Source organism: Bos indicus x Bos taurus, chromosome 2, assembly GCF_003369695.1.
Source record: "Bos indicus x Bos taurus breed Angus x Brahman F1 hybrid chromosome 2, Bos_hybrid_MaternalHap_v2.0, whole genome shotgun sequence".
Classification (NCBI taxonomy): Eukaryota; Metazoa; Chordata; class Mammalia; order Artiodactyla; family Bovidae; genus Bos; species Bos indicus x Bos taurus.
In genome coordinates, this window is record NC_040077.1 from 31,372,902 (window position 1) to 31,400,366 (window position 27,465).

The 27,465-nt window shown below is 36.7% G+C and overlaps 1 protein-coding gene across 1 annotated transcript in view; it reads left to right on the plus strand.

Annotated features, from left to right (window-relative positions):
• COBLL1 (cordon-bleu WH2 repeat protein like 1) overlaps positions 1–27,465 on the plus strand; it is a 168,812-nt gene that overhangs the window by 78,683 nt on the left and 62,664 nt on the right. Inside the window, exon 2 of the mRNA XM_027559078.1 lies at positions 20,007–20,195. Coding sequence (XP_027414879.1) covers positions 20,007–20,195 — 189 coding nt within the window. The remainder of the gene's footprint in view (positions 1–20,006; positions 20,196–27,465) is intronic.

Sequence of the window (27,465 nt, forward strand, 5' to 3'; positions counted from 1 at the left end):
GTCGTTATTTTTTTTACATTTTTAGTTTTCCTAAATGTAAAAATAACATGGGACTGGTGCTTAAGAAATTTAGGGGACAAAAAGAATGTAATGGTCTTTTTGTGAGATCGCTGCAATAAATACATCTAATACGTTTTTATTTTAGGGTCAAAAAGTGAATGTGTTGTTATTATTTTAGCTCCTTTATCTTGGCATTTATCATAACAGGACCACACCTATTATACCAGAATTCTTCTGCTAAAAAAAAGTTGTTTTAATGGCTTTGATATTCTAAGAGCTATTTTTGAACAAAATCTTTGCTAAGACTGTGCTGTATTGACCACCAGTACTTGGCATGTTATATATGCCTTTGTTTCTAGTTCCACCTATTTCCTCAGGGAAAGTTTATATAAATGAGACTACTGTATATTTCTTTGTCATTTCCTTCTGTTGTTTCTCAGGAGGAAGAACTGCAATGGATTTTATTGTATTTCTATGGTAAATTAGCTACCTTTTTGTGGAAATGAATACATGGTAGTTGGGAAGGCCTGGAATAGTATTTTGGGTTGCTTAAACTATGCAGATGACACAAAACTTACCTTTTAGCATGTGAGTAATTTCCTATTTGAAAGGATTGTGGTTTTATAGAGCACAAAGGCACGGTTCTGATGAAGTTAGTCTTTAGCATATACATGTCTCAGGGTTTTCTTTTGCTGAGTCAGTGCTTCTTTCAGTGAAAATAAATTGTATTTATTGGATAGAGTCATACAGTGTTTTTTCTTTTCAAACTGTCACTTTAAGTAGAATTTTAAGACTTCAGTAGTTGTTTGACCAGTACTGGATGTACATAGTAGGAGATTCAGCAACAGAATGGCATCAGAGAAAGGAAACAAGCTTGGAAATGAACTCTTGTCATTCAGTCTCTAAGTCACATCCAACCAACTCTTTGCGACCCCATGGACTGCAGCACACTAGACTGTCCTTCACTATTTCTTGGAGTTTGCCTAGATTCATGTCCATTGAATTGGTGATGCTGTCTAATATCTTATCCTCTGCCACCCTCTTCTCCTTTTGCCTTCCATCTTTCCCAGTTTCAGGGTCTTTTCCACTGAGTCGGGTCTTTTCCACTGAGTCAGCTCTTTGCATCAGGTGGCCAAAGTATTGGCGCTTAAGCTGCAGCATCAGTCCTTCCAATGGATATTCAGGGTTGATTTCCTTTAGGATTGACTGGTTTGACTTCCTTGCAGTCCAAGGGACTCTCAAGAGTCTTCTCCAGCACCACAATGAACAGTATGAACAGGCAATAAGATAGTCTAGGTGCTGAATAATTACCTGTTGTATGGGAGTGTATGCGGGGAGACCTAGTGTTTCTTTGTCTCCTGGTTCAGAGTCTTTCTCCTGTATCATTACCTTTAACTTATGATTACTACATTAAAAGTGCTCATTTTAATTAATTAATCTATGATTTGATTTTTTTCACAAACTGAAATATAAAATACATTCTTATTTGCTGATGATTATGGGAAACTACGTATAAAATAATTTCTTGGGAAGAGTTGCCTGACAATGTAAGAAAACACTAACAAATATAAATGACTTTCTGATAGATGGAAGGAGTCTAAGTGTTGATTGGTTATTTTTATACATTGCTTAAAGACGATCAGAGTTTTGTAGGACTGAGGATAATTTATTCCTTTTATAAGTTTTTCTGTGAATCAGGGTCAAATGGTCAAAGGAAGTTGTCATTTCATACCAAATACATCAAATATCCTATCCCAGTATGCTTCTAAGAAATTTGGATATTTTTTAGAAAATTAGGAAGATGGTTAAGCACCTGATGCGCATGTGTACGTTATTTATCTGAAAGAGAGAATCCATTCATTGAACACTATTTTATTAAGCACCTTCTCTGTGCCCAAAGTTTCCTAGATCCTTCAGGATATAGCACTAAAAAGAGAGTAAAGTGCCTTGACTCAGTGAGCTCCCATTCACTAATCACTAATCAGAAATGTGACCATGTACAACAAGCCATTTGAACATGACCATCACTGTATGAAAAGGATATGGTCTGTGAACGAGGGTCTTTTGTTTAGTGTGCCACTATATGCTTACAACAAATAAACACCTTAAAGATAATTAAGGAGATAGGAAGGACAACTCTTTCACAGAGGCCTTTATCTCTTTGTCAGTATTCTTCGTCAATAAATATTATTTGGTTTTAATTTCATGGTGATTTTTAGTTATGATGGCATAAATACAGTTTTTAATAAATTTTTACTTCCTTTGGTGAAGTTGTTTACTTGAGGACTGAAAGGAGTCATTAAAACACTTAATTAATAGAAATGGATTGTTTCTGGGGGAGGTATCAGTTTGGGACCTTGGGATTAACAGATACACTCTGCTGTGTATAAAACGGATGGACTGCAGGGGCCTGCTGTGTGACATAGGAAGTATTTTCAGTGTCTCGTGGTGGATGGGAATCTGTAAAGAATGCGCGTGTGCATGTGTGTGTGGGGCTGAGTCACTTGTTGTACACCTGAAGTATTGTGGGTCAACTATACTTCAATGCGGGGAGTGGGGGCAGGGAAGAGAACTGGATTGTTTCATGTCTTTCTTCCTTGGATAAAAGGGATTATTTCTACATAACTTTAAAATGATGGTTTCTGGAGAGTTATACTTATGTATTTATATCCTACTACTGCTTAGATTGTTATTCTATTAAGAGAAAAAAGTATCATTTCTGACATAGATGGAGAAACAGTGGAAATAGTGGCTGACTTAATTTTGGGGGGCTCCAAAATCACTGCAGATGGTGACTGCAGCCATGAAATTAAAAGACGCTTGCTCCTTGGAAGAAAAATTATGACCAAGCTAGACAGCATATTAAAAAGCAGAGACATTACTTTGCCAACAAAGGTCCATCTAGTCAAGGCTATGGCTTTTCCAGTAGTCATGTATGGATGTGAGAGTTGGACTGTGAAGAAAGCTGAGTGCCAAAGAGTTGATGCTTTTGAACTGTGGTGTTGGAGAAGACTCTTGAGAGTCCCTTGGACTGCAAGGAGATCCAACCAGTCCCTCCTAAAGGAGATTAGTCCTGAGTGTTCATTAGAAGGACTGATGTTGAAGCTGAAGCTCCAATACTTTGGCCATCTGATACAAAGAGCTGACTCATTGGAAAAGACCCTGATGCTGATGAAAGTTTGAAGGTGGGAGGAGAAGGGGACCTCAGAGGATGACATGGTTGGATGGCATCACTGACTCAATGGACATGAGTTTGAGTAAACTCTGGGAGTTGGTGATGAACAGCGAGGCCTGGCATGCTGCAGTCCATGGGTTGCAAAGAGTTGAACATGACTGAGTGCCCGAACTGAACTGACATGTGTGAACTGATCCATAGTGTTCTCATTTTTCACTATCTTTCTTACAAAATTAAGCGGTAAATGAAGAGACAGCTGGTATGGTTTTTGCTTGGACTTCAAGTGTTTGGATGAACTAACAAATTGAGTTTTGGGCCACAGTGTCTTAAAGGTTTGTCTGTGTATGGGTCAGAGTTTTCCAGCAATCTTATGTCTAGTAATACTGTCGAAGCTCTTAAATTTCAGACAGCTCATTCATTGGGTCAAATAAACTTTCCATTCCCTTAGTGAAACGTGCCGAGTGGCTGTCTTTGGCACAATGAACTCCCAAAGTCAGTAAGCTATTAATACATTGCCTGCACATGCCCCTTGTTATATTTCATCAAAAATTTGCTTTGACTATTTCCTAACCTGTTAAGGCCTGTTTTTATAATTACTTATTATAATAATGTAATTAACCTAAATATGACAGACATATGATTTGAATTCAGTAACAGTTGTCTGATAAAAGCCAAGTTAAATACTGAAGAAAGAGTCTTTGGTGAGCCAGCTACCCCACCCCTCCAAAAAATGTACTGTTGAATTACATGTAATAAGGCAACTGAAGGAATGAAACAAAATGCTAAAATCAAGGAATTTGCGTTTGAATTGCTTGCAGGTGTCTTGAAATCCTTGACAAAGTTAAAAAAATTGGAAGTGGGTGGCAAGCCATTATGTGCTGCTTATGTAAGAAGGACAAGCTGAAAATTCAGTAAGTGGGTACAGTTGCAAATATAAACATTTCACTCTGCAACAAAGATCAATAATTAATTTATCGTGTATTTTAAGTTACAATGCTCAAGGTTTCCTTGAACTTTTGATTTCTCACTTTAAATGGCTTTTTAAAATAACCTACTGATTAGAAATTTTAAAGGGTTTTTGTTATATTTGCATTGCTTTTTGATCCTTTTCCTAAATCCCTATTCTCAAACTTTTGTTTTCTGTAAGAGAACATTGATATCTATTCTATTTATATATTTAGAAATGCAATAGATTTTTTTCTCCTAATGAAAACTTTAAATATATGAGAAAAATACTAAAAACATTTATGTAGTTTTATCTAGGAGTTGGTGATGGACAGGGAGGCCTGGCATGCTGCGATTCATGGGGTCGCAAAGAGTCGGACATGACTGAGTGACTGAACTGAACTGATAAAAGTATAGTTTTGAACCATACTTTGTTATATAAGCAATACCTAGCGGGGAATCCTATGTTTTCTGTGTTTAGGTAGTGAAGTCAGTATATAAGTTAAATGTAGTTATACTGAGTTTTCATTATACCAACTACCTCTTCCTTTGTTAGATATGTTAGTCTATTCAATGATTATTACTTTGTATCTTGTCTAAAAACAAATAAGTTTAATTATATTATTCATTATAGTTAATGGAAAAGCAGAATCTTATGGTCCTTGTTGTTGTTTAGTTGCTAAGTCATGTCCGACTCTTTTGCAACCCTGTGGACTATATAGCCCACCAGGCTCCTCTATCCATGGGGTTTTCCAGGCAAGAATACTGGAGTGGGTTGCCATTTCCTTCTCCAGGGGATCTTCCTGACTCAGGGATTGAACTCCTGTTGCTTGCATTACGGGCGGATGCTTGTATATCCCTGAGCCACCCGGGAAGCCCTATGGTCTGAGCTGTTTTAATTATAGTCGAAATGTTTCTTGGATAATCAGTTTGTGTCTGAAGCTGTGTTTTGTATAGTCTACATGTGGCTTATAATTCTTGAATACTTATTGGTCTTTTGTAACTATGTGTTAATTTTAAGTGCCAGTGACTTCAAATAATGTTGAGGAATCTTGGCTTTAAACTATTTCCTTATGCCTGTGGGATTTGGGAGGAATTATTACACGGAGTATGAACATGCATGTAGTTATACTGAGTACTAGGAATACTAGGAAGAGACTGTATTAGTTCGTAAAGTCTTCATATGAACGACATACTGTACCAAGAATGGATGTGTACAGATTTGCCTATAAATGTTCATAGTAGCATTATTTACAATAGTAAATAGAAAAAAGTACAAACAATTCAGTATCCATCAATTGGTAGATAAATAAAATGTTATATATTCGTATAAAGGAATCCTATCGGGTAATAAAGAGTAAAAAAGTACAGATACCATGCTACAACATGGATGAACCTCAAAAGGTTGTGGTCACTGAAAGAAGCCAAACTCAAAAGGACACATATTGTATGATCTCATTTGTATGAAATGTCCGAAAAGGCAAGTGTACTGAGACAGAAAGTTGCTTAGTGAGTGCTTAGGGCTTGAGATGTGTTAAAGTTAAGGCAAAGATATTAGAAAGAAAAATGATGATCCTTGCTTGCTTGAAGCACTTACTAGGACTATTTGAGTAGAAGAAGCAATAAAGACTTTAAACATACCTTCTGCGGTATTATTATACCCAACAAAATTAACAATTCCTTTTGCATATCATCTAATACCCAGTTTTTATTTAAATTTCTCTAATGTTCGCTTTGTCCAAATTGGATTCAGTTTCACACATTACTTTGGTGTTTATGTCATTTAATTCTCTCATACTATATCAGTTCTTACCCCCTCATCTTTCCCCCCACATTGTCAATTTGTTAGAGAAACTGGGTTGTAGACTATCCACATTCTAGATTTTGATAATTAATATGTTGATAATTATTAAACAGCTGAACAAAATGACTAATGTTTCATCCTTTTGAATTGTTTTGAATTAGTTTTCCACAGAGCTGAGAGCAAGGGAGCTAGCATTTTAGAGTTTATAGCAACTGTTTGAGATAGAGATTAGCAGTCTTTCAGAAATTAGCAGCTTTAGGTGTTCTAAGACTTGATTTATTCTGTTATATTGCTACATTTTTCCTGGTAATAAGATGGATGGAAGACAGTGTGAAACTGTCAGTCATTCTCCCTGAGGAAAGTGAAAGGAACCAGTGGGTCCTTGGCACAAAGACTCCCCAATAGAAATGCAAAAACCATTGGTCTGAGTTTGAAAATTGGGCTGCTTAGTGAGGGGATAATTGATGGAAGTCTTTGTAGACTTCTTGGGTTTTAATTCTTAATTTGTTATATATGAAGTAATGTCTAGGTTGATCTTTTTAATGCTTTATTTTTCAAAAAAAAAAGCTTTTAGATCAAATGTGTTCATGCTTATGTATGTGTGTGTAATTTGCCAACTGCAGTGGTTTTACATAGGAGCACAGGTAAGGACCTTTAATAGACATTTAAAAATGTGACCTGTGTTTCTTATTGAGAATGTTTCCCCTACATGCCTTTGTTTTAATAACATTTTTTTTAATGCCAGCATTTTCCCTTCTATATTGATATAAAAGATTTGGGTTATGAATATTGATATTTGCATTTAAAAAAATAGATCAGGTATTGGTTTTATTTGTATGTCTTTCATTTACTCTATAAATGAGAGTCTCTTCACTCAGTAAGATGTCTGTGAATGAGGTTCTGTGTGGGTAAGACTTCTTTAGTAATTAGCCATTAAATAGAACAGTATGTATTGATGGAAATCATCATTTTTCTTTCTGATACCTTTTCCTTTATTTTAGTCCAGTGGGTCTCAAACTGTAATGTGCTGGACCACTAGTGGATGGGATTAGGACCCCATATTCAGATTCTATTTTAAAAAGTATAATGTGGGCCCACTCAAGCAGATCTGTATTAAAAGCAAGTTCCATAGATAACTCTAATGTTCATTGAATTTTGAGAATCGCTACCTTAGATATAATTTTATTGTAAATGAAATTGTGTATAGTTTTATTTTTAAATAGTTTGATTTGGAGGAAATTGCAAAAATAATGCTGAGGTTTCCCTTTGCCTTCCCCCAAGCTTCCCCTGATGATAATATCTTACATAACCACAGTATGTTATCAAAATCAGGGAAGTGACTTTGGTACAATACTCACATAGAGACCTTATTTAGATTTGTATCACCTCTTACATGCATTCTTTACTTTAAAAAATTTGTCTTGATTTATAATTCTATGAAACTTTCATACGTGTGTAAATGTGTGTGGCATTCCACAGCAGAATACAGAACTGTTGCATCACCACAAAGGCACTCCCTTATATTACTCTTAATGGTTACACCCTGCCTCCAACCTTGGCAGCCAGTGATCTGTCTTCTATGACCATAAGTTTGTTACTATGAGACTCATATAAATAGAACATATAGTACTTAACCTTTTGAGACTGGTTTCCACCCCCTCAGCATAATGCCCTTGAGATCATCCAAGATGATGTATATCAAGGCTTGCTTTTTATTGCTAAGTAAGAGAAGGCAATGGCACCCCACTCCAGTACTCTTGCCTGGAAAATTTCATGGACGGAGGAGCCTGGTAGGCTGCAGTCCATGAGGTCGCTAAGAGTTGGACATGACTGAGCGACTTCACTTTCACTTTTTACTTTCATGCATTGGAGAAGGAATGGCAACCCACTCCAGTGTTCTTGCCTGGAGAATCCCAGAGACGGAGGAGCCTGGTAGGAGGCCGTCTCTGGGGTTCCACAGAGTCGGACACGACTGAAGCGACTCAGCAGCAGCAGCAGCAGTATTCCATTGTGTGGATGCATCACAGTTTATTCATTCTCACGTTGGAGGACATTTGGGTTGTTGCCTGTTTGGGTTTGTTATGAAGAGAGCTGCAATAAACATTCAGGTACAGGTTTTATGCAAACATAAATTTTCATTTCTCTCATGTCAATACCCAGGAGGAGATTGCTGGGTCAATGGTATGCATTCGTTTAGTTTCATATTATGCTGCCAAACTCTTTCCCAAAGTGGCCATACCACTTTGCATTCACTTTGTTCAAGACATCTATGAGAGATCTAGTTTCTCTGCATTCTTGTCTGTATTTGATATTATCAGTGGTTTTGATTTAGGTGGGTAGTGGTATCTCATCATAGCTTTAATTTGCATTTCCCTAAATGAATAATAGTGTCAGACATCTTTTCATGTGCCTCTTTGCCGTTCTTACCTCCTCTCTGGTGAAGTGTTCAAATCTTTTCCTATTTAATGATTGGATTCTTTGTTTTTTAGCCATTGCATTTTGAAAACTATCTATATATTCTGAATATGACTTTTTGTTGGGCATGTGTCTTAGAAATAATTTCTCCTGGTTTGTGGCTTGTCTTTTCATCCTGTTAACTTGGTCTTTCACAGAGCAAAAGGCTTTAGTTTTTGATGAAGTTCAGTTTACCGATATTTTAAAATATCTTCTGCGTTGCATCTTTGTTGTCATGTCTGAGATCCTTTGGCCTAAGCCTTGGTCCCAAGGATTTTCTCCTATGTTTTGACCTGAACATTTTATAATTTTATATTTTACATTTAGATCAATTTTAGGTTAACTTTTGTAAATTCTGAGACACTGTTTCTAAGTAGTTTTTCTAGCCAGTGTTTGACAAAGCTTATAGCTAGGAAACTTAACTTGGAAAATTCATTCCTAGGATTTTTCTTTATCAATAGGCAGTGAATGTTATGCCTTTGAACATGGTTTATGACAACAGACACCATTCGCAAACATATATTTAAAACTTTAACAGAGACTAAGGACTAAGTGCTGTTTAATATTTACCAAAAAGTACATATTTGAGAGTAGGTTATTGAGGTTATGATTCAAAAGCACTTATGCTTTCATTTTAGGGTTGGTTAGTCTACCAGTGTGCTTGCTTGGCTGACATATACATTCCTACTGTTTAATATGCATGTGTGCATATATTTTAATAATTATAATATCCACATTTAATGTTCTTCAGTTCCTTACCTAGCTTGATTAAAATTAAGAAAACATTTGAACTAAGAACTCTTTTTTTTTTTAAAGACTTAATACTTTTAGGGTAGTTTTAGGTTTACAGCAAAGCTAAGCAGAAGATACAGATTTTCCATATAACTTTGCCCCTACACGTGCATTCTCCCCAGAATGGTACCCTTGTCACAACTGATGAACCTACACTGATACATTACAATCACCTAAGTCTATAGTTTACATTAGTAATCACTTTTGATATGCATTCTACAGATTTTTGTAAAGAAATTATTTTGGGTAGTGGTAGGTCTTTGCTGCTGTACGTGGGCTTTCTCTAGGTGCGGTGAGGAGGGGCCACTCTTCTTGCAGTGCACAGGCTTCTCATTGCGGTGGCTTCTCTTGTTTGGCACACAGGCTCTAGGATTATGGGCTCAAGTAGTTGTGGTACATGGGCTTAACTGCCCCACGGCATGTGGAATCTTCCTGGACCAGGGATTGAACCTATGTCCTCTGCATTGGCAGGTAGATTCTTATCCACTGTACCACCAGAAAACTTCAATTCTACAGGTTTTGAGAAAAACATAATGACATGTATTCATCTTCATAGTATCATATAGGGTATTTTCACTACTCTAAAAATCTTCTGCATTCCACCTATTCCTCTCTCACCAAAACACCTGCCAACCACTGGTGTTTTTCACTTTTTCATATTTTTGCCTTTTCTGGAATGTAATATAATTGGAAGTATACAATATACAGCCCTCTCAGACTGGCTCCTTGTATTTAGTAATATACATTTAAGGCTCCACCATGTTTTTTTCATGACTTAATAGTTCATTTCTTTTTTAGTGAAAAAAGTGGAAATGATAGGGTAATATTTTATTATCTGTATGTACCATAGTTTATTTATCCATTGACCTACTGAAGGACATCTAGGTTGCAAACTAAGAACATTTTAACTTCCTTTTGGGGGTAAAAAAAATTTTTTTTTTTAACTTTTACTGTTGTTATTTCAGAGAAGCTAGTACATAAAACAATCCAATTGTGGATGATTTTTCTGTCTTAAATTTAATAAGTAACCTCTTGAAAAAGTGGAAATATTAATATATAAGGCTTTTTATATTTAATTATTATGTGGCAAATAAAAAAGAAGCCCAAGAAGTTTTGTGTAGTTTTCTCTACCCATCATTTTTGAATTTTTAAGTTGTATTGTCAATCACATTTTTTATTTACCTTTTCAGACTAATTTTCATAAACTGCATCAACGTTTCCATGTACATTGCCTGCAAGGCAGCAATATGAAGTTCAAAGGAAGCTTTCAGTAAATGATGCTAAGCCCAGTTGCTACTGACATTTTATTATAGAGCAAAAGCCTAATGCACAGAGTGAATGGGGTAGCTTGGAGTTACACTTTATTTTGAAAAAAATTACCTACTAATCTCTATACGGTTTAAGAATTTAATAAGATACTAATTTTTTTCAAAAAGGAATAGCACTTGTTAAGGGATTATCTGTGTAAAACATTTGCACAGTTCCTAGAACTAGATAAGCTTCAGTTAAGTTAGTTTTGTAGGGCCCATTTAGGATATCTTTAAAATTGCTTGCTTGGACTCACTTCATTTTTAAGCTACTGGTGTCAGAGGACCTCATGCGGTATTTCTTTAATCTACCCAGATTCTTTCTATAGCACTGAAGGACACAGTGGGTGACCAATTAATGCCGATGACTGTCTTTTGACTCACTGTTTATTTTGCTTTCAAGTCTGTTTTTTCAACTTTGCTCATTTGTTTTGATGAATTTTGTATCTTCTCCATTGATATGTTCTTTGCTAGTGAAGGCTTTCCTCATTTCTCCTCTTGTTGATGTTTGACTTTCTTAACTGTGCATAAAACAAACATCCCACATAAGATATTTAGAAAACCCTGAGACAAGCTGAAGTTGCAACATTTATGGCACAGATATGAGAAATTTAATATTTAATTTTAATTTATAGATACATTTGCCTACTTTAATCTTTGTATGATGGTTCCACATTCCACATTCACATATATGTGAAAATGTATCCGTTTATATTTTATGTTTTTCTGTGTATAAATTGTAACTTAGTGAAAAATATCAAGGGAAATTTATGTTTTCTTTCCTTTCATAAGGAACTTCCTTCTTAGAGAAAAAGAAGCAAAAATATAACGAAGATTTTAATTTGGAAAAGTTATTACTAAACTTCAGGCATACTGTTAAAATTTGTTACCTTCACTGAGACCTTCTTGATTTACACAAACTTGATTGACCTAAATAGCAACCTTCAGGGGGTGTTTCAGACTCTGCAAAGTCATTAGGAATGTAAATCATTAACTTTAAATGAATACCTACTATCTGTCAGGCATTATGCTAGACCTGTAGTTATCAATTGGCTGCCCTTGAGAATCCTTTGGGGAGATTTAAAAAATCCTGCTAACCAGTTAAATTGGAATTTCTGGGCATGGGACCCGGGCATTGGCATTTTATAAAACTCCAAAATGAGTTCATTCTGTTGCCAAATTTGAGCACCACTGGGTGAAGACTGGGCTGAGATGAGTGGGTATAGGAATTGGCGCCTTTCTGAGTGGTCAGAGAATACCTATATGACAAGGAAATTTGTCATATTATTTGATCTGAAAGAGCTGAAGGCACAGGCAGTTTGAAGTTCTGTAGTTAAAAGTATTTGGGGCACAGGGAGTAGCTCTACAAATCCTCAGATGTGAAGGAAAGGAAAGAAGGCCAGGGTGAGCTACAGTGAGCTGTAGCCTAGTAATAGGAGTGGCTTCCCAGGGCTTTCCACTGTGTCTCAGGCCGTAAAGAATCTGCCTGCAATGTTGGAGACCCAGGTTCGATCCCTGGGTTGGGAAGCTCCTCTGGAGAAGGGAATGGCAACCCACTCCAATATTCTTGCTTGGAGAATTACATGGACAGAGAAGCCTGGTGAACTACTGTCCATGAGATCCCAAAGAGTTGGAAATGACTGAGCAACTATTACACACGCAATCAGAAGGGAGCTCAGATGTTGGCATGGGGTGGCTCAGTGATTTCTTAAACATTCACTTACATCAGGAGTTCTGGGAGAGTTGTCAAAGGTGCTTTGCAGCCTCTACCCTCAGTGTTTCTGATTATTTAGCTTTAGGGTAGGGCCTGAGAGTTTGCCTTTCTCACAAGATCCCAGCTGCCACTCTAAAATCACGCTTTGAGAACCAGCAGCCTGGCTCATCTAGGGCTAGTAAATCAGGACAGGATTTGGTTTTATTCTCAATGCTTTGGGAGACCAGTGAAGGGTCAGAGATGTGGTGTAATCTGATTTACATATTTAGCAGATCCCCCTTGACTACAGAGAATAATAGATTTTAAGGGACAAGAGGAGAAGATTTTAAGGAACAAGAGGAAAAGGGGAGAGATCAGTGAGGAAGCTATTGGAGCAATCCAAGCAAGAGATGACAGCTTAATTGCCAGGGTGTAGTAGAGAAGCTGGTGAAAAGTATACAGATTCAGGTTATGTTTTAGAGTTAAAAGCCCACAAGACTTGATAATGGATTGAAAATAGAATAGAGAAGAATCAAAATATGCCCAGAATTTTTGCTTGAGTTAACAAGGTGGTTAGCGTGGAGCCTTTTCCATGGATGGGACATCCTGGGGAAGGGTTGGATGAGAATTGGGGGAAGAGAGGAGAATCAAGAGTTTTGATTCTGAGATACCTTTGGGACTTTCCAGTGGAGAAGACCATGAAATTTGGGGGCATGTAAGTCACAACTCAGTAAACATGTCAGGGTTGGAGATGTGCATTTGAGGGTTATCAACTTGTAAATGATGTGTAAAGCCATGGAGTTTATGAAATTACTTGGGGGTGAGGATTGTAGAAAGAGAAGACAAAGGGGCAGACAAGAAAACCTGGGGTGGCCCAATACTTAGAAGTCAGACAAGAAGACTTCTAAGGGCATTGAGGCTGAGGAGTGGCAGTAAAGAAGAAAACAGGAGATTGTGTTGTTACACAAAGAGATAAAGGGAAGAGAATTCCAAGCAGAGGGGGGTTGAGCAGCTGTGAAATGGGTCCTTATTGGAATTTAGGAGCTTACTCAAATGTGACTGAGATGAATTGTATAATTGTCTATCAGATTTGAACACACAAAAGTGATTGTGACCTTGACCAGAGAAATGTCTGTTAAGAGTCATAAAATGCCTTGGGTCTCCCCATGTTGCCTTTCATCACTATGATTAGCTATAAGGCTCATCAAGAAAAGGCACTTAATTGCATTCCCTCAAGCACATAGCACAGTGTTATGTTCACCATTGAAACAGATTTTTGTTTAAAATAATCTTCCCTTGTTTTATTAAACCCAGGGAGACACACTAAGAAATTATTTTGAAGAACTGGTTTCTATCATTGAAATGTGTAAGTTAGGAACCATCAGAATATTGCCAGATGCTTTGAAGGATGCCTCGTCAACACTTAACTACAATGCTTCTAATGTTTGATTAGTACAGCCCTCTATATTGAGAGAGTGAAAGTCACTCAGTCGTGTCTGACTCTTTGCAACCCCATGGACTCCAGTCCATGAAATTCTCCAGGTCAGAATACTGGAGTAGGTAGCCTTTCCCTTCTCCAGAGGATCTTCTCAACCCCAGGGATCGACCTCAGGTCTCCCACATTGCGGGCAGATTCTTTACCAGCTGAGCCATTAGGGAAGCCCAATACTGAGAGAGGGTGGCTATTAAATTTCTTTTTGTCATTTTAATTTAATACTTTAAAAACCTACTGTTAGGACATTTTATTCTTACATTTTTTTTTTAATATCAAAGCTGTATTTTTGTGTAGTATTTCTCTGAATCTTTAAGGATACAATATAAATATAGCAATCAATTGAGACCCCACTGGACTTGAGTAGCTTATTAAGAATGCAAATAGATCTCATATTGGGTTGGCCAAAAAGTTTGTTCAGTCTTTTCCATAATATCTTATGGAAAAACCCAAATATATTTTTGGCCAACCCAATACAACTGAAAGCTTTTTTTCTTTCAAGCCAAGTAGAGGTGTTTGAGTAGACACTTGTTTTGCTGAGCTTCTCTTTTATTCCTTTTCTTTTATCTTAAAGATACTAATATTGACAGGGATGGAGAGATGATTGCAGTGGATACATGATTTTGAAGTACTTTTTAGATCAAATGATAAAAAAAATTGATCAGTAGTAGTAATAGGATACCACTTAAATTCTGTGTTAAAGTTAAATTTGGGTATTTTAAAGACATGTTATTTCATATTGTGGGATTGTACCTTAATTTTCATTGTGAAAATTGAATATAATATTGAGATAATTTTAATGAGTAAAATAATGCTTAAGCAATAATTTTACTGTGGCTTGTTATTTTTAGGGCTCGATTAATGGATTTTTGCCTTGACATAGAAAATATTTCTATCTTAAATATCTTTTCAGTATTGGAGAAGGAAATGGCAACCCACTCTGGTATTCTTGCCTGGAGAATTCCATGGACAGAGGAGCCTGGTAGGCTGCCATCTATGGGGTCACACAGAGTCAGACACGACTGAAGCGACTTAGCAGCAGCAGCAGCAGCCACCACCCTTGTATAAAATTTGCTGTTGTTACTGTTGAAAGTAGTGGCCTCTGAGGAGCAGAAACGGAGTCAAACTAGGCCACTGGTGAAGAGGAGCTTAAGTGGAAATCCCTAGAGGATTAAACTGGTTCAAACATCATTCTTATTTAAAAGAGGTGTAGGGACTTCAATGGCGGTTATGGTACTATAATTTTAATATATTAATAAAAACTAGCATTCATAAGCCATAAATGATAGTTGTTATTGCACGTTGATATGTTACTCTCTTTACCAGAATTTCCTTTGCTTAGATTATGCTAAAAACTTTGATTATTTTTACTATACTTTGCCTTTGGGTGACATTTAACCTAATTTTGCTATCACTTCAAAGCATCTCAACTAAAACATTTAAAACATTGGGAAGTATGTGAGTAAGTGAAAGGCATTTAAAAAATTTTTGCTGGTGAGTAAAAGGTCAAGTAAGTTAAAAGTCTTAAAGCTACTTAGGATTCAGGCCCAATCCAGGCCTCTGTGTGGTATTCCTTTCACTAGACTATAGGATATAGTGAGCAAACTTTAGATAGACACATTCCTGAGTTTAATGCAAACGGATCACAGTTGGGAACTAACGCATAGACGAACCTACAGCCTCTACCTCCTAAATACTACTATTCTTTCACAAACTGAGTCGCTTTTCTTTTTTCTTTGAAGTATACCTTGATATCTGCCTTCTCATCCTCACAGAGGATTTTAGCTTGCTCTCATTGCTCTGAATTTTCAAGGTTACCTGTTATATATATATTTTTTCCTTTGTATTTGTTGTTTGAAAAGTGAAGTTGCTCAGTCGTGTCCGACTCTTTGTGACCCTATGGACTGTAGCCTATCAGGCTTCTCTGTCCATGGGATTTTCCAGGCAAGAGTACCGGAGTGAGTTGCTTTTTCCTTCTCCAGGGGATCTTCCCGACCCAGGGATTGAACCCAGGTCTCCCGCATTGCAGGCAGACGCTTTACCCTCTGAGTCACCAGGGAAGCCTAATTACCTACATATTGCATCTTCCCTGTTGAATTTCTGATTCATTGTGGAAGGATCTTGGTTTGATTCTTAATATGCTTGCCACTTTTCAGGGCTAAAGGTGACAAATGCTTTATTATAATCATAGGGAACACTGAAGTGATCTTAATAGATGTTCCATGTAAAAAATATTCCAACAAATGCTTCGTTCTGCTTTTTCTTTTAGGTTGGCTTACCTTTAAGGTGGATTTTCATCATAGACTCAAAGCTTAGGAAATGAGACAGTCACATATATACAGAACATTAAAACTTTAGAATTCATTGCAGTGTGCAATAGACAGGGAAAATGTCACAAGGAATTGTGATTCAATCTGGACTTCAAAGGATAGATAATATGTGTCAGTGCAGGGAAAACAGGGAGGGCATTCAAACAGAGACCAGAAGGAGGAGCACTTGGAGATGGGAAGGTACCTTCAAAGATGAAAGCAGGAGATAGGGAGGTGACTGGTAGAAGGCGGTGCCTATTAGACCTTCTATGGTACCACGTCTCTTGAAAGCCAGGTTCATTGTGTGCAAGGTTGTTCCTGATGCTCCACCTCTGTGCCTGTAGAGAGTTGGACTTGTCATCTGACCTTTCTCATGAAACTCCTCTAAAGCCCTAAACTTCTCAGTTATCCTTTGCTAATAAAACTACTGCATAATTTTCAATATTCATCTTCTTAAAAATAAAACATAATTCGTTTCTAAAATCCAACACAGCTAATTCTGATGTACCTTAGTGGTACGACTTTTTTCCTTCTTAATTACATGCTTAGGTACCTCATCTTATGGGAAGTATTCACAGAATTCATTCATTTAGCGATATGAGTGCCTGCTGTGTAGCAGACATTGCTCTAGAGATTGCACATATTAGCAATTATGTGTGACACTAGACAGGGGAGACAAGAACCTGTACTCATGGGGTTAATTACTAATGGAAGGAGACATGATAAGCAAGAATGGTAGTTGCTGATAAGCCCTCAGACAAAAGTAAAGCAGAGAAATAGAGGTGTTATCTTAAGGTCAGGACAGACCCCTTAGAGAGGCCTGAGTAAGAACTGTCCTAAATGTGTTCAAGGAAAAGGCAAGAGTCATAGGCCTGGAGTGCAGTGAGCCTGGGAAGAATGTGGGAGAGGAGCTTGGAGAGGCTAGGGTAAGGGCGGACAGATTATAAAACTCTACATCTTATTTCAGGTGAGGTCAGAAGCCATCGAAGGGTGGGAAAGGAAGTTCTGTGACCAGACTTAACATTTTAAGAGGATCACTCCAGCTGCTATGTTGAGAATAGAGTGTAAAGTGACAAGGCTGGGAATGGGAAGACCAAGAGCAGCTTGAACGGAGGTATTTCGTAGTCAAGGTTGTTGATGGATTCTGGGTCTATTTATAATATAGAGCTGGCAGAATTTGTCAATGAATTGGATTGTATGTGTATGAAAGAGGAGATTTGGGGCCCAAGCAACTGAAAGAATTATGATTTACTGAGATGGAAGTCTTGGAGAGTAAATCATTTGGTTTGGAGGAGCTGCGAAGAGGAATTGGAAGGTAAATTAAGTTGGAGATTCCAGTCAGTCATCTGAGTCCAGATGTCAAGTAGGCATTGGATTTACAAATCTGGAGTCGAAGGGAAAAATCCAAGCTGAATATTTGGCATTTAAGATTTTCTTCATATAGATTTTTCAAAATCCTTGTTGTATTTACTATGATAATTTTTCAATTTATTTTTGTTGCTAATGTAAAAGAAGTTTTCTCTTTCATTATACTTTGGGTTTTGCTTATGTTTACATAGGCTATTGATGTTGGCATGCTCACTTCGTGCCAAGCTACCTTGCTGAATTCTCTTATTTATAAAAACTTTTTCATTGATTCACTGATTTCTCCTCTCCTTTGGCTTCTCTATGGAATTTTACCAAACTCTTCAAGTTTGAGAAGTACCACTTTCTTTCATGGTTCGATTTGCTTTTCCCTGCTAAAATATCAATTATTTCTTGTCTTTTCCTGTGAGTTTCTATTCATTCCCCAAACTCAACTCATGTTTCCCATCTGTCAAACATTTCTGGATTGCTACACAGGTTTCTCTTCCTATGAGCTTCAGCTGTATCATCTGCATACCTGTACTAGAAGAGTCATCAAACTTTATTCTAATTTCGCATGTATCTATCAGTCATTTTTGGGGTAGGAGAACTGGTCTGGCTGTTGCAGTCTTTACATCCCCAGTGTTTAGCTGAATCTGCTACATGATTGTCAGTTACAGGGTAAATGTTTGTTGAATAGAGGAGCAGTCAATTTTAATAGATTAAAAAGCATTTGGAAATTGGATAAAGTTGTTCTTCATAGAAATTTTATAAACTTGTTATATTTACTGAAATACTTCCAAAAAATTCATTTTTATCACTATTGTAAAAGAAATATTTTCTAAAGTGTAATGTAACTTTGCAATTATACTCCTAAAAATTAAAGTTCTAGTATTTTAGAAAATTAATGTAGGAACCTTGTTTCTGTTTTTACATGATGCTGAGCACACAAAGGTGCTTAGATTTGTGAGACATTAAGTTTTGAAAATACTGAATGACTGGATGTTACATATTTACTTACAGAGAAGCCCTTTTATCTTTATGGTTTTTATTTTTCCCTAGGAATGGAAAGAGGGAGAAATTAAAATTTGTATTTTTCTGAATAGAAAGCAGAAGTATTTTTTCTTTCAAAATCAGTCTGGGGATGGGAAAGAATAGGTGAAGGAAATTAAGAGATTTGTTGTTGTTTAGTCGCTAAGTCATGTCTGACTCTTTTGAGACCCCATGGACTGTAGCCCTCCAGGCTCCACTGTTCGTGGGATTCCCCACTCAGGAATACTGGAGTGGGTTGCCATTTCCTTCTCCAAGGAGTATTCCCTGAGTCAGGGATTGATCCCACTTCTCCTGCTTGGCAGGTGGATTCTTTACCACCGAGCCACCAGGGACGTCCATAATTAAGAGGTACAAATCTCCAATTTTAAATAAGCCACAGGGATATAAGATATATTAATAGCACAAAAAATATTATCAGTAATATTGTAATAACTTTGTATGGGGACAGATGGTTACTAGACTTAGGATCATTTCATAACATATGCAAATGTCAAATCACTATGTAGTACACCTGATACAACGTAATGTTATATGTCAACTATAATTCAATAAAGTAACATTTGCAAAAGCTCTAATTTGCAGTACTTAGAAAATATGCGTATGGACTTACTTATAGTTACATGATGTTTATTTCCATGTCTCATTGTTTTCAACCCCTCAAATCATTGAATTGGTCTTGTGCAGAATGTCTACTACTATTTCTGTTATAAATCAGTTAAGGGGTTGTCCGGGTAAGTGACACTGAAACATATTTATTAGAATAATTGTAACATTTTTTATTTTTAGGGCTTCCCTGGTGGCTCAATTGGTAAAGACTTCACCTGCAGTGCTAGATACCCAAGTTCCATCCCTGGGTCAGGAAGATCCCCTGGAGAAGGAAACGGCAACCCACTCCAGTATTCTTGCTTGGAAAATTCCATATAATTTAACAAATAACCAATTGCAGTTCACTGTTTATTAGTAAGTCCAGTGGGAAATACAGCATACTTCTTTCTTACAAGGAGTAATAATTGTAGGCAGAGAGATGAAATTTTCCAGGGAGGAAAAATGGGAAAAAAAATGTTACATTTGTGTAATTTGTTGTATGTGCCATGTAGGATATGTGCCACCTCATATTGATGGAGGGGGTGGGAGGATGGTGGTTGCAGCTAGATTTAGTAGCATAGGTAGAGTTTAATCTGGATAAAGATGCAGAATACACTACATTAGAAAAAAGCAGAATGAAATACATGAAAGCAAGAGCTAGTAGGAGGTATGGGAATGAGATATTAGGACAGTAAGAATTTTATAATTTGTTCCATCAAACAAAATGCAATACTTTTGCCTGCTGTAGTGAACACACACTAATTGAATTTAATGAAGGCCAATATCAAATTTCTTTGTTATCCTGTTTGTTTGTATTGTCAAGTAATGCAAGCATATTGTTGAAAACAAATATACTGATTTTTAAAAAGGCAAAAATTTTTTTAAATTTAATTCTACCATCCCTAGTAAGCTAACAGTTGTAATATTTTAGTGCATTTTTCCCGGATGTGAAAAAGCATACACACATTTTGTGTTTTTATTAAATGAGATCGCATTAGCAAGTTATTTTTAAAACATGTATACTTTATTCTTTGTGTTTTGTTTTTGTTTTAGGAGAAAACCAAAAGCCAAGGCACCGCTTCCTCCAGCTGAGACCAAATGCCTTGATGCCTCTTCAGTTGATGATTCTGTAGAGTCTTCTGCTTTTATCATGGATCAGAAAGAGAACATGACAGATAAAGACATTGAACTCTTGGTGGTTCTACCTGGAGATATTATCAAATCTACTACTGTTAATGGCAGGTACGGTGGAGTGAATGAAACATCAGGATTTCCCTTTCTTCTGTAATTGAAACCCTCTGTTTGGACTTCTTTTTTCTTTGCCAGATACGTTATTCATCGCTCAGTTTAGTTATCTATTAAAAAAAGGAGTAGATGGTAAGAGGTATTAAAATTTTCCTGACAATGCTTTAAATATCAAATGTATGGATTCCACAACCCTGGTGAAGTGACTCTTGAAATTTGAAACTATGTTACATTTTGTTAGTCATTTACTAAGTTTTTTTTTTTAATGGTCTTTTCCAGAAGAATAGTCATCAGTTTTATTGATTTTCTAAGTCAAACTTACAAAGCAAGCCAGAGATCCATAAGAAAACTCCTTCCCTTTGCTTCCAAATTATTCTTTCTTTTTTAAGCTGCTTCTTCAAATTTGACTTGCAGAAGCTGTGTTAGCTACTCTTAAAAGGTACTCTCTCATTTATCCAAACAGATAAATCTGTCTTTAAAACTAGCAGGATTTTTTACATCATTGAATGATTTAATGAATTTATTAAAATGTAGATAAATTTAATAGAAACAGAAAATTAAACTTTAACCCAGGAGGAAGGGAATATGTGATTTAGCAGACTGATATTTTTAATACCTGAATAAAAACTGGAAAACTGGAATGCAGCCAAGTGTAATTTTCCATTTCATTTTGAAGAGGAAAGTTACATGAGGTGTATGCTTGGCCTTGTTCCACCTTTACCTTTACCTGTTTGTTATCAGGGGTGCTGTTTTAGAAACTGAAGCTATTTTGACCTTTAGTTGCATGTGTATGTATATATATTTGTCTGTAGAATGAAAGAATAAGTAAGTAATCGATTGGGTATTGCATTTTTGTAATGTGGTTTTATCTAGAAGAAACTCATTCAAGATACCTTACTTTGGAGATTTATCCTTATGTACAACTTTATGAATTATTGAAAGTACGTGAAGATAGAAAAGTTCAGCATTAGCAAACAATCCATAGTATTGCATATTAAATTCTTATTAAATTCAAGGAAGTTGTACTTTGCCATTTGTTTTGTATTGAAAGTAGTTTTGGAGATGACACATGGAATCATGTTTTAGAGGTTGGGAACCCTGTGACTGACCTTGGTGGGCTTCCACCTCTTCTGGGTGAAGGAGGCATCTTGTGAATTAGAGACAATGGTCATTGTATCATCTTTAACCCTTGAGATCACACCATTACCCTGGTTTGAAAATAATGATGATAATGGATGTGGCTCGGGTAATGTAAAGGCAATTCCTCTTATGTTCCCTGGATTCAAGGTAATTTTTTTAAGTCAGTTATTTTTCCTAGTTCTTCACTAATGCTGACGGATAACAGTGGTTTCATCAATACTCAAAATTTCTCTTGAATGTACCAGTCACCTGTTTATATTGCCATCTTCCCTACTATTAGCCCTCTGGGTTCTTTAGATTTTTTTTTTTTTTTTAACCTCAATGACTTTAGTATTAGAATCACAGGTTTCCTCTCTATCCTGTAACCCATTGTAATTACTTCAGATTTTCCCACCTGCTACACCAAGCTAACTTCCTTCTGTTTCCTTAACTCTGGAAAACTGTGTCCATAGTCTACTTCCCCTGTCCAGCTGGACAGTGGTATCTTATTACTGTTTCAAAAGTGAAATCTTAGGGTTTCCACTTTGACACAGCTTTTTTTTGAATCTAGCTTATCCACTTTTTAAATTGGAGTTGTTCTTCATCCTCCTTAAGTCTAATTGATGACTTCTCTTCCGATTGCTGCGTGTTTCTTTCGTATTTGACTTGAATTCTTCATCAGTCATTCCTACTACATTTGTACTTACAAGGACCCTAGATCTTCTGCACCCTTGTGACCTTCTGGCCTGTTTGCCTTCCAGGTTCCTAAGCTGGAGTAATTTTCCACCAGTCAGCTGTTTGTTTCTGGGCTGCCAACTATTGTTGAATTGCTTCAGTTTTCTTATCTATAAAAATGTTTTATAACTGAATTGTTTTTGGGATTAAATGAAATACTATCAGTGCCTGGCACGTAGTGGCTGCCTCCATTTTCTATTGAGGACTGTTTTCCTTAACCCTGGGCTGTCTCCATTCATTCTCCACCCTCAGGGTAATCTGACTAAAACACCCCTCTGTTTGTGGCACTCCCTATGATAAAAGCCTGCGGGAATGGCAATTCAGCACCAAAGTGAGGAAGTCCAAGCTACCGAGCCTGGACATGAGGTGCCTTGCCTAACTTCTCCTCTGAAGTTAGGCAGGCTTTCCTTCACTACTCCCCTCTGAATAGCTTCAGCTTTAGCCACACGACTCTTTTCTTCTACAGATACTCTGCTTTTTCCACTCTCACATTTTTTTTGGAAAGCCTTTCCATCTTGAGTACATACCAGCCACATTTATCCAGTTAATATAGTTCAAGTGACACTTTTTATATAAAGGCTCCCTGATCTCCCAAGAAAGAACTGTTTACTTCTAACTTCCAAAATCTTCTGACACTGGATACCATTGATGGTTAACATACATTATCTCAGGCTGTAATTTGTATGTGTGTCTTATCTTCTTAAACAAACCAAAACATCCATGCAGGCCTCATGACTTTGCTTCGTAGTCTTTATCATAGTTTCTTTTTTCTTTCTTTTTCTTTTTCTTTTTTTTACAGTTTCTTGCAATGTAGTAGACATTTAGTAAATTCAGATGTTGTCTCCTTAAATCTTATGTGCTGATGGAGGTAACAACTTAAATGATGTGTCTTGAATAGGCATTTGGATGGGCCTCAGTAGCTTTCCCGGAATCTCTTAAATAAAGATATTTTCTCAGATAGACAGCAAGGCAAGAATGCCCCAAATTCTGATTGCTTTTTAAATTTTGTTTGGGGCTGAAAAACTTTTCTGAGAGTAGAATTTGTTTTATATCAATATTTTTATGAGGGAGTTTGATTTTAGAATTTGTTCCTAATAGTTTTATCACTCAGGAATGACTCAAGTTGAAAACACTATGACTAATTTTTTTATATTAATTCTTTATGATTAAAAGTGATTGTGCAATTCTGAATATTTCAGGAGTATGATTCTGGATATCTAGGAGTGATTCCAAATATTTTAGAAGGCAGTTCAGGCTATCTTGAGTGTGATTTGGGATATTTTGAAGGTTGCAGCAATTGCTGGCCCATTGTTTAAAAAAAAAAAATCAATGTTTAACAATAACAAGAAAAACAAAAATGTTTTTATAGAAAAAAAATTCTATTTTTGAAAAATGTTAGCTACCTAATATACAGAGCCATGGTATAGATAACTTATATTTCTTCTTGGCTTTGTTACCATAAATGGAATAAGACAATTTTCAACAAAATGATACAGGGATTTAGTGGAAGAGTATACTATGGAAGAGTATTTTAATTAAATTGAATAGTTTAATTAAGGGCATAAAGTTTTGTTAGCAATTAATAAATCAAAGCTCCTTATGTCACTATGAAGGAGCTCTCTAATATTTTTAATATTTTGAGGCCATTTTTCTTAATTTGTCTAAATATTCTTTGTATTGTATATTTCAGTGGTGTTACTTATATATATTTCCTTTGAAGAATAATGTCAATATAAGCCTGAAATAAATATTTAGAAACTTATGCTTCATTTAACTTTTCAGAAAAATTGTGCTTCTCAAAATGTATTCTTGGGGAGGTTCTTTAGAAAGTTCCCCTCTGTTCTCATACAGTGCATGCAGAGGTATGCTCAAAGGCCCATTTTTGAGGATGTAACAGACAACATTATCTTAGAATACACTTGTTTATACATTGATTTTTCACTGAAAAGCTTATTCGTATTAGGGAACACAGTAAAGTTGGAGATGGTAATAGACTTATGCTCAAGGGCAAACTAAAAACTTGTTATCCTGAATCAGGTTAGGAGCTATCTGTACAGGCTTACCAGTCTTTTGGTATCAGAGCTTAGTGATACTGCCTCTTTAGTGACCAAAAGTCACCCAGTATCTGTCATCCTGCCTTTGTGATCCTTGGCTTACATTGAAGATAGCTGAGTAGCAGCATAAAAACTTTGGGCATTTCTGTTTGTCCTGTTATTACAGATGATTGGATTGAAGGAAGGAAGTACAGGTATATGTGTATGTATGTGTGTGTGTGTGTGTGTGTGTGTGTATATATATGCATGCATACATACATATATATCTGTGTGTGTGTGTATGCAGGTCAAGTAAATAATCTTTCACCAGGCAAAGCAGCTCTGGGCCTTGCTAAAAGTGAGCATTAAAGAATATTGTTGTTAGAGGCAAGCTGTGTAGGGGTAAGCGCCTCAGAAAATGCCATGCTATGCAATAGCACATGTGGTGGTATCTACTAGTGTTTGGGAAAAGTTAATTTTTAATGAAAATGAGCTTATAGGTTAAACGCTGATGGAAATGTGCAGGTATGTTTGTACGTCACTCTGTGTCCTTGCTTTATAGTCGGGTGTCATTCTCATTGAATACATATTTTTCCCTTTTTCTCTGGGGACATTTTAAAAGCAGTTTTAATTTGGAAATTTGATAAATGACTGATATTAACTCTCTTTGTTGGCCTACAGGGAGAGCACTCTATGTCTTAGCCTATTCTCTCTCCTATAATTTGTGTTGTTTTATGTCCTGAATACTATAAACAGGGATTTGTTTTGATGTGAGCAAATCTTAGAATATCAGGGATGAAAACACAAATAAAGAAAGCATGGAACTTGAAGTTAGAAGTCTCAGGCTTTACAGTTTATTCCATAACTTGCTATGTGACCTCAAGCAAGTCACCTCGTCTGTCTGACCTTTGTGAGCAGAGTTTTGACTGGTACCCGGTGGGTCAGAGAACTAACTCAGGAGTGTTTTACATGAACTGCAGTGCCATCTACTGGAAGAAAGTAGACTATAAAAAATGACAAGCTTTCACTGGATTAATGTGGGTCAGTTTTGCTTACCTCCCACACCTAAACCAGTAATACAGCAAGTGGTATGGATCTCAGAAGAACTTCAGAATTTCAGAATCATTCTTATATTTACTGAAAACTGTCAAATGACAGATGTGTAGTAAATACATTATATGATAGGGTGATGGATTTCAAAAACACACTGCTGAAAATCTGTTGCATGGCATAACCACATTGAGCTCCATTTGTTGTTGTTCACGGCTTCCGGTCCCATCACTTCATGGCAGATAGATGGGGAAACAATGGAAGCAGTAAGAGACTATTTTTTGGGCTCCAAAATCACTGCAGATGGTGACTGCAGCCATGAAATTAAAAGATGCTTGCTCCTTGGAAGAAAAGTTATGACCAACCTAGACAGCATATTAAAAAGCAGAGACATTACCAACAAAGGTCCGTCTAGTCAAAACTATGGTTTTTCCAGTAGTCATGTATGGATGTGAGAATTGGACTATTAAGAAACCTGAGCGCCAAAGAGTTGATGCTTTTGAACTGTAGTGTTGGAGAAGACTCTTGAGAGTCCCTTGGACTGCAAGGAGATCTAACCAGTCCATCCTAAAGGAAATCAGTCCTGAATATTCATTGGAAGGACTGATTCTGAAGCTGAAACCCTAATACTTAGGCCGCCTGATGTGAAGAACTGACTGATTGGTAAAGACCCTGATGCTGGGAAAGATTGAAGGCAGGAGGAGTAGGGGACGACAGGGGATGAGATGGTTGGATGGCATCACAACTTGATGACCTTGAGTTTGAATAGGCTCTGGGAGTTGGTGAGGGGCAGGGAAGCCTGGCGTGCAGCATTGACTCGTGTCCATTGAGTCAGTGATGCCATCCACAATTGTCTCATCCTCTATCACCCCCTTTTCCTCTTGGCCTTGATCTTTCCCAGCATCAGGGTCATTTACACTGAGCTCCATAAGAAAGCTCTAAATTTTGATTTAGATACTTATTCAACTACAGCTGCTAAATAAAAGTTGTAGTTTTAACTGTTAAATTATTTAAGTGTAACAGCCCTTGGACACGACTGAAGTAACTTAGCAGCAGCAGCAGGATTTGGAAATTCACCTAGGTAGTTGTTGGAGCTGATCTGAAAGCTCTTTGGTGAATCCTGACTTTCATTTTTAATACCTAAGTGGATCTTTAAAATCTCAAAGCAGAAGTCTTCTTTTATCTAGCAGGTAATAAAACTAGGACAAGATTACCCTTCATATGTACCATAAATGCAGGAAGGGTCATTGGAGGATTTCAGGGAGTTATTTAGTGATGCCGTCAATCTTTGAAGTAAAACTGCAGTAGATAGCATAAAAGCTGTTGCAAGCCATCTGCTCTGAGTCTTGCATGTGATCCTGAGGCTAAAGTGTAGCTGGATTAGGAGTCAGGACATTTTCACTCTGACTGCAGCCAATTCTATTTATGCCGTTTGTAATCTGTTTATGTCACTTTTCTAACCACAGTTTCTTCATTCATAAAGTGCAAGTAGCTTTTGCCGTGGTTGTGAACTCAAAGGAGATACTAGATATGAAATTAATACAAAGAATTGTTATTTCAAAATGGAGTGGGAAATCTCATAAGGATTTCTTCTGGTTCAAAGAAGAGTTTTTTTTTTTAAGTTTTTTTGTTTTTTTTAATTCCCTCTCTAGAAAGTCATTATTTTACAAGATTTAAAAAAAAATCTATAAATAATAGTGCAAAGCAGACTTTGTTCAATAATAAGTCAAAATTCAAAGTAATATGGTGATATAGAGGAGGAAAAGACAGTTTCTTGTTTGAATGAAGAAGTGGTGATCAAATTCAGCCAATCCTATTCAACATTCAGTTATTTGGCTTGGGTTTCGGATGGACTGCTGGCACGTGCTCCCACCTTAGCAAATAGGAGAAGAAGTGTCCTTACTATGGTGATCACGTGCTTAGACCTTTCAGCCAACGGTTGTTAGGTACATCAGCTTAGGATAATTACCATCAAACTAAAATTGTTGTTTTTGGTAGAAGTAACTTGGCATTTAGGTGGATAATTCTAAACTATCCTCAAGAGAGGATTTTGTTTTCTAGGGGAGCACTTTGTGACTAGTTAATCCTCAAAGCAGTCCCACTGTGTGCAGGGCCTGCTTAAAGTTAGTGTACTGCTTTTATTGTGTTACAGCTCCTTTAAGGTAGAACCGGATGGTCAGTAATTCCCACCCTCAGAATTGGCTAGGTCAGGGTTATCTCTTCTGTGCTTTTAGGGCCAAATGCTGAGCCTTTAATTAAATACTTCAAGCAGTCAAACTGATCTGAGGCTGATTTTGGATGAAGTCTTCAGTTAAGTTAATGCTTACACC